The 8,121-nt window shown below is 42.2% G+C and overlaps 1 protein-coding gene and 1 pseudogene across 1 annotated transcript; one reads left to right on the top strand and one right to left on the bottom strand.

Moving 5' to 3' along the window:
• The first annotated feature begins 1,131 nt into the window (after positions 1-1,131).
• TARDBP (TAR DNA binding protein) lies at positions 1,132-7,484 on the top strand. The gene is made up of 6 exons (XM_006914365.3): positions 1,132-1,282; positions 2,311-2,559; positions 3,503-3,666; positions 4,283-4,423; positions 5,007-5,177; positions 5,566-7,484. Exons 2-6 carry the CDS (start codon positions 2,322-2,324, stop codon positions 6,094-6,096), a joined length of 1,245 nt encoding a protein of 414 aa, XP_006914427.1. The 5' UTR covers positions 1,132-1,282; positions 2,311-2,321; the 3' UTR covers positions 6,097-7,484.
• On the bottom strand, positions 3,753-3,829 carry LOC112481813 (annotated as a pseudogene).
• Positions 7,485-8,121: the final 637 nt, after the last annotated feature.

Genomic DNA, 8,121 nt, shown 5'->3' with positions numbered 1-8,121 from the left:
GGAGATATTTACTACAGAGCCAGATGGCTGGGTTCAAATCCCAGCTCCACCATTTCCTAGCCCTGTGATTTGGGCAGGGTTACTTAATCTCTGTGCCTCAGTTTCCTCATTTATAAAACAGGAATGATGAAACGATGGCACCTACCTTATAGGGCTGTTGTGAGGATTAAATGAATTAATGCATAAATATAGAGCACTTGGGTATTACTGCATTTCATTGAAGCTGATACACCAATATACTACGAAATTAAAATTGCTGCCAGTTAAACCAGGACACATCATCAGTGGATCTGGAACTGAGATCTCATGTTGATTTTAGAAATGTGAAACAAGAGATGTGTCTTAACACGGATGAAGGACACTATTATTATTGCTGTTGTTATTATTATTATTGTTGTTTTGTTGTTGCTGTTAATGTTGTTGTTATTATTAGAGACCTGGAGCTGGACTATGTTAGCTTTAGGGTTAGGTTCCAATCTCAGGTCCACCACTTACTACCTGGGTGACATTATGCGAGACACTTAACCTCTCTGTGACTGTCTCCTCATCTGTAGTGCGGATGGATGCTATCAGTAGTACCTGCCACACAAGACTGTTTGGGTAATTAAATAAGTACAGTGCTTAGAATGGACCTGGTACGTGGTAGGCGCTATTATTTAAAACAAAGTTATTCTTTCCAGGTGTGAAGCATGGCTGGGGGGAGTAGAGGACGCACCCAGCTGGCTTTTTAGACAAAGAGCCCCGGCCTCCCTTGACCTCCCAAGATGCGGGAAGATCTGGAGCGCCCGGGACCCCGCCGCGTCCCGCCCGCTCCGGCCCCGCCCAACCCCACCGGTCCCCATCCCACCTTTCTTAGATCCAGCCCCTGCGCTCATCTCGCGCACTTTAAAAGTGCGCGAGCTCCGGCCGAGACCCCGGGCCGGCGGTTGGTTGGACGGAACCATCTGTTACGCTACGTGGGGGGAGTTAAACGCTCGCGCATCCAAATTTTCCCTACTTTTAGCTTTTCAGGCTAAGGTGCTGGTCCTGTTTTAGCCTTTAAATCCGCCCCGTGTGCTCAGGCTACGAAGAGGGAGTGCTAAGCCTCTGGGGAGAGAGCTGATGTGTCTCCGTGCGGCGCCCTCCCCCTGCCGACTGGGAGCCGGTGGGAGAGGACGACGGCCGGCGAGGGGAGGAGGCGGCCCTAGCGCCATTTTGTGGGAGCGAAGCGGTAGCTGGGCTGCTCCTGGATCCCTGGCTGCTCCGCGTCTCCGTGTCGGGCTTCCTAGCAGCAGCCTAGCGGGTGAGTCGCGGACGCTTCTCCCTGGGGACGCCCTGTGTGCCTCGGCTCCGGCAGTGGGCGGCCTCAGGCGTACGCAGCGGCTTCGGCTCCCTCCCCAGGAAGGGGACCGTGGGACCCGGCCTGCTTCGTCCCGCCCGAGCGGGCTCGCGGGGGAGCATCGTTGGGGCCTGGCGCGGGGTGGCAGGCGGCGCCGAAGCAGGGACGCCGGGCCCGCGGTGTCGTGCATACTGAGGCGGAGGTTTGGCCTGGCGTCCGGCCTGGGCCATGCTTTGTGCTTTCGGTACTTTGCACTGTGGGGGACGCTGTCAGCCTAGGCCTAGTGCCCCTGCGGCCCCACCCCGAGCTGCGCTTAAAAACTCCTCCCTCGGTCGTCACGCATTGGCTTATGGGAGATGGCGGCCCGCGTCGCGAAGGACCTGTCGCCGCTGTCCTTGAGGCTCAAGTTTGGAGAGCCCCCGGAAGCCCCCAAATGAGAAACAGGAACTTTTTTCGTGGTCTCTGACCTGGGTCGCTGCTCCTATTCAGTCCTCAAAATTGTCTGCATCGGTGTTTAGGGAAACCACTTTGACACCGCTTTCTCCACACACACACACACGTCTCAACCTGCTTAGGTTCTCCCGGGCCCTCAGGATTTTTTTACTTGCTAGTGTATATATCACGGTTGTGATAAGATAATGACTTGTTTGCTGTCTCTCTTGCTTAACTCCTCCTCTCTCCCAGCCCCTTGTAACCAGCATGCCACCCCGGATTAATTAGTTTCCCAGTTAACAGTTGCAGCACCAGATGCATATAGTAGGCACTCAGCAAATGTTTATTGATTGAATTGGCAAGGCATCACATTTTGCTAGGAATCACTATCTTTGCCGCCTCCTTTTTCAGGGATAGCTGATATGTATAAGAATCCAAACAGGCAGAATTTTTCTAGAAGTCATAGAACACTGGCAGGGTGGAGGTATTAATTAGCTGATTATAAGGAAACAATTCCTTTGACACAAGCGTTGGTCATTCATGTCTCTTTTCCATTTAAGAAAAATAAAAGATGTCTGAATATATTCGGGTAACCGAAGACGAGAATGATGAACCCATCGAAATACCATCAGAAGACGATGGGACAGTACTGCTTTCCACAGTTACAGCTCAGTTTCCAGGGGCCTGTGGGCTGCGCTACAGGAATCCAGTGTCTCAGTGTATGAGAGGTGTCCGGCTGGTGGAAGGAATTCTGCATGCCCCGGATGCTGGCTGGGGAAATCTGGTATATGTTGTCAACTATCCCAAAGGTTTGTTCCCACTTGTTTTTGCAATAACGCTAAAGTGTCGTCGGAGATTGTGGCCTGTTTTCATGATGAGACATCTGTAACCGAGGTGTTTTTTTAAATGTTACTATTAGACTAGTTTGGAAGACCGGTAGTTTAAGTTAGTGAAAACTGGAAATTACAGATTATTTTACGAGAAAATCTGTTAAAATAGCTGAACGGATGTTGCCATGTTGTTTAGATAATGATGTGTCAGTGTAGGTTCATCAGTTGTGATCAATGTATCACCATGATGGGGATTTTGATGATGGGGAAACTGCATGTGTGGAGGAAGGAGGTGTATAGGGACTCTCTACCTGCCTTTCAATTTTGCTGTGAACCTAAAACCACTCTAAAGAATAAAATCTGTTTTTAAAAATGTCATTTAGCTACTTTATCCTTCCAAGTACTGATTTTTTTAAAATGAACTAAGATTTTTATTACTAAATTAATGTGAATTGTTGAAAGTTTAGAAAAGAAAAATAAAATTAAAATCACAAATCCACAGCTAGAAAGTTGCTGATATTTTTGTCATACAGCCTTTAAGTTATGAGCAAATACATTTAATAGGCAGAAGGATAGTAATCACACTATTTTTGTAACCTTTTTTCTCCCCTCCATAATGTATTTTAAAGTCAAAGTGGAGTTTTTGTTTTGATACACCTTTTGAGAGGGGAGAATGTACGAGTATAATCTTTAGATATTAGGAAACCAGAGGTGAGAGTCCCTGGTTTGCACCAGAAAAACACCTTAGCCACTTCGTCAATCCCTTATTCTGTCCTTGAGAGTTAACATCACTCTGCCAAAAGTTTTCAGGGTCTTACTGTTCTTAGAGTCTTTTTGCTTTTCATTTTTAGATGTAGGAGGCGGTGTGTTTTAAGTAGTATTAAATGAAGAATTCTAAAAGGTTTCTGCTCATTTTGTTTAGATAACAAAAGAAAAATGGATGAGACAGATGCTTCATCAGCAGTGAAAGTGAAAAGAGCAGTTCAGAAAACATCTGATTTAATAGTGTTGGGTCTCCCATGGAAAACAACTGAACAAGATCTAAAAGAATATTTTAGTACCTTTGGAGAAGTTCTTATGGTTCAGGTAAACTTCGATTTCATTTAACAGAGTTTATTTCTTATAAACGAGCATCCAGAATTCCTGTTCTAGTGACACTATTCTTCGTGTTCAGAAAGTATTTAATATTTGTTATATATATACATAGGGGATGCTACACTTGATCTTAGCCAAAAGGCCGAGAAGCGATTAGCGGATGCTGAAAAGAAATTTGGCTTACACTGTTTTCCTTTGTGCGTGTGCCATATATTTTTGCCTTTGCTATTGTAAAATCGTGTTGCAAAAAGACTTAAGGGAAGGAGGTGACATTAGCTTTTTTTCTTTCTAGCTTATATTGATGGGAGATTTAAAAACCTTTTCTGCTTGTCCATTTAAGATTTGTGAACATTAGATTTAGTTTTTCTTTGCATTATAAAACATTTCGTTCAAATTCTATTATGAAGATGAGTTTTTGTTCTGCTAGTAACGGAATCTACATTCAACATTAATCTTCCTCTTGCTTTTACGTGAATAGCGACTTGGTTTAAGTTTGAATCAAGCCGCTGCGTCCAATTGATGCCATTTGTGTTGTTAAGGAATTCTCATCTGGTACGTGTGGGGGGGGGGGGGGGTGTGTGAGTAAATGTAAATGATTTTTTTCTAGGTCAAGAAAGATATTAAAACTGGTCATTCAAAAGGCTTTGGCTTTGTTCGATTTACGGAATATGAAACCCAGGTGAAAGTAATGTCACAGCGACATATGATAGATGGACGATGGTGTGACTGTAAACTTCCTAATTCTAAGGTACTTTGCTATTTCTTCTGCTTTGGAAACTTGCTGACAAACTTCCTTAGAAGACACTGTGGAACATTAAATACGGTTGGATCTTTTGCCTCCTTAAAGCCTTAGGACCTTAATGCATACTGAATATTTTATGATTGTTTGAAATATTTAGTTTATTACCCCCTTAAACTAAACTAAAACTGTTCGTTTTATTATTTTCTCTTGTTATTTTTAGCAAGTTGACCATTTCTTACATAGTTACGTGTTAAAACATAATCAGAGTACATTAATCTTGTTACAAAGGTCTGATTTGTTCTAAGCAGGCAAGACTGGCTTATTTGGAACATTATTGTTTTTGCCAGGGCATTGCTTAGTCATGGACTTTTCTAGATTGAAATATACTTTTATGAACTTTAAACTTTAAAACTTTGTTCTTCGTCAAAGTCTTAACGAGAAGTGCTGATGCAAAAAAAAAAAAAAAAAAGCGTACCTACTTTTTAATGACTCCCGTAATATAAAAGGCCAGTAAGGTGTTGTTACATAATGCCCTTTCCATTGCTCATAAAATATTTCTGATGTTTTTCCTTCCTTTTAATTTGACCAGCAAAGCCCAGATGAACCTTTGAGAAGCAGAAAGGTGTTCGTTGGGCGTTGTACGGAGGACATGACTGCTGATGAGTTGCAGCAGTTCTTCTGCCAGTATGGAGAAGTGGTAGATGTCTTCATTCCCAAACCGTTCAGGGCTTTTGCCTTTGTTACATTTGCAGATGATCAGGTATTTTCCTCTTTAATAATTTTGTCCCAGCTAATTAGGTAATTTTTTTTTGTACTTTTCCCATCCAGCTAATTGTCATCCTTAGCTAAGATTTCTGACTTGGTAAGCTGTGGGGTGTGTGGGCCTAGATATTTGTGATAAATGCTTTAGTATTTTTCAGTATGTGGTGTTTAACTGGGAGTGAGTGTTCTATACCTTTAGAAAGTAAACTGAAAACCCTCTGCTGCTATTACTGAAGCTAAAGGCTATTTTATGAGTTTTAAATAAGCGTTCATTATTTATTTTTCCTCCGGTTTAGCTAATGACTTGACATCTAAGTTTTATTGCTACTTTGATGTGTGAGTCAGTGGTTTAGTTGCCCCTATTGACATCCCTTATTTTCTTGTAGGTTGCCCAGTCTCTTTGTGGAGAGGACTTGATCATTAAAGGAATCAGCGTACATATATCCAATGCTGAACCTAAGCACAATAGCAATAGACAGTTAGAAAGAAGTGGAAGATTCGGTGGTAATCCAGGTGGCTTTGGGAATCAGGGTGGATTTGGTAACAGTAGGGGGGGCGGAGCTGGCTTGGGAAACAATCAAGGTAGTAATATGGGTGGGGGGATGAACTTTGGTGCTTTTAGCATTAATCCAGCAATGATGGCTGCAGCCCAGGCAGCACTGCAGAGCAGCTGGGGTATGATGGGCATGCTAGCCAGTCAGCAGAATCAGTCAGGCCCATCAGGTAATAACCAAAGCCAAGGCAACATGCAGAGGGAGCCAAACCAGGCCTTTGGTTCTGGAAATAATTCTTATAGTGGTTCTAATTCAGGTGCAGCAATTGGTTGGGGATCAGCATCAAATGCAGGGTCAGGCAGTGGTTTTAATGGAGGCTTTGGCTCAAGCATGGATTCTAAACCTTCTAGCTGGGGAATGTAGACAGTGGGCGATGGTTGTATAGACTGGTGGGAATTCAAATTTTTCTAAACTCATGGTAAGTATATTGTAAAATACATATGTACTAAGAATTTTCAAAATTGGTTTGTTCAGTGTGGAGTATATTCAGCAGTATTTTTGACATTTTTCTTTAGAAAAAGAAGAAGAGCTAAAGGAATTTTATAAGTTTTGTTACATAAAGGGTTGAAATATTGAGTGTTTGAAAGTGAACTGCTGTTTGCCTGATTGGTAAACCAACACACTACAATTGATATCAAAAGGTTTCTCCTGTAATATTTTATCCCTGGACTTGTCAAGTGAATTCTTTGCATGTTCAAAATGGAAACCATTGATTAGAACTACATTGTTTTCTCCTTGTTTTAATTTGAACCCCACCGTATGGATTTTTTTCCTTAGGAAAACTCTCCGTTTTGGAGATCATGGTGTCACAGTGTTTGGTTCTTTTGTTTGTTTTTTAACACTTGTCTCCCTTCATATACAAAAGTACAATATGAAGCCTTCATTTAATCTCTGCAGTTCATCTCATTTCAAATGTTTATGGAAGAAGCACTTCATTGAAAGGAGTGCTGTAAATGCTCTGCCATAGGAATCCTTCCGCCTACATGCTTTCTCATTCAGGAATTTGTCATCACGCTGCACAGGCTGCGTCTTTGACGGTGGGTGTCCCATTTTTATCCGCTACTCTTTATTTCATGGAGTCGTATCAACGCTATGAACGCAAGGCTGTGATATGGAACCAGAAGGCTGTTTGAACTTTTGAAACCTTGTGTGGGATTGATGGTGGTGCCGAGGCATGAAAGGCGAGTATGAGCGAGAAAAGGAGAGCGCGTGCAGAGACTTGGTGGTGCATAATGGATATTTTTTAACTTGGCGCGATGTGTCTCTCAATCCTGTGGCTTTGGTGAGAGAGTGTGCAGAGAGCAATGATAGCAAATAATGTACGAATGTTTTTTGCATTCAAAGGACATCCACCTCTGTTGGAAGACTTTAAGTGAGTTTTGTTCTTAGATAACCCACGTTAGTTGAATGTGTTAAGTGAAACGATACTTGTATTTCCCCTACCCCTTTGTCAACTGCTGTGAATGCTGTATGGTGTGTGTTCTCTTCTGTTACTGACCTGTAAGTGTGGTAATGTGAACTGAAGCTGATGGGTTGAGAACATGGACTGAGCTTGTGGTGTGCTTTGCAGGAGTACTTGGAAGCAGAGTTCACCAGTGAGCTGGGGGTGTCTCAAAGAAGGGTGGAAGTTCTAATGTCTGTTAGCTACCCATAAGAATGCTGTTTGCTGCAGTTCTGTGTCCTGTGCTTGGATGCTTTTTATAAGAGTTGTCAATGTTGGAAATTCTTAAATAAAACTGATTTAAATAATATGTGTCTTTGTTTTGCAGCCCTGAATGCAAAGAATTCATAGCAGTTAATTCCCCTTTTTGACCCTTTTGAGATGGAACTTTCATAAAGTTTCTTGGCAATAGTTTATTTTGCTTCAAATAAACTTATTTGAAAAGTTGTCTCAAGTCAAATGGATTCATCACCTGTCATGCATTGACACCTGATACCCAGACTTAATTGCTATCTGTTCTTGCATTGTCCAAAGTGAAAAGTTTTTTTTTTTTCTTTTTAAATCTAGTTTTTAATAAGTCTGGGTGACCGCACCTAAAATGGTAAGCAGTACCCTCTAGCTTTTTCTTAGTGCCTCTGTGCATTTGGGTGATGTTTTATTTACATGGCTTGTATAAATCTCCATTGGGAAATCATGCCTTCTAAAAAGATTCTTCTTTGGGGGAGTGGGCAAACCAGTGTTAATTATTTTTAAATGCTTTGTAGCAAAGCATATCAGTTGAAAAGAAGGGGATATCAGCGCCTTTCTAGTTTGGGATTTGAAAAGTGGAATTAATTGCAATAGGGATAAAGTGGAAGAAACCACAAATTATCTTGTGCTCGAAATCCATTAAGAAGCTCCATAGCTTTGAGAACTAGCAGGGTGGGTTGTCTGTCTGTGGAAGTGTT

This window comes from Pteropus alecto, unplaced genomic scaffold, assembly GCF_000325575.1.
Source record: "Pteropus alecto unplaced genomic scaffold, ASM32557v1 scaffold125, whole genome shotgun sequence".
NCBI lineage: Eukaryota > Metazoa > Chordata > Mammalia > Chiroptera > Pteropodidae > Pteropus > Pteropus alecto.
Note: the sequence above shows the minus strand (reverse complement) of the source record. Positions and strands in the feature narration are given on the sequence as shown.

Excerpts from the sequence above, each read along its gene's own strand:
- TARDBP (XM_006914365.3), top strand. The coding sequence starts at position 2,322 with ATGTCTGAATATATTCGGGTAACCGAAGACGAGAATGATGAACCCATC. Across the intron at positions 3,667-4,282 it reads GAGAAGTTCTTATGGTTCAG|GTCAAGAAAGATATTAAAAC; the intron begins GTAAACTTCGAT and ends ATTTTTTTCTAG. Across the intron at positions 5,178-5,565 it reads TTACATTTGCAGATGATCAG|GTTGCCCAGTCTCTTTGTGG; the intron begins GTATTTTCCTCT and ends ATTTTCTTGTAG.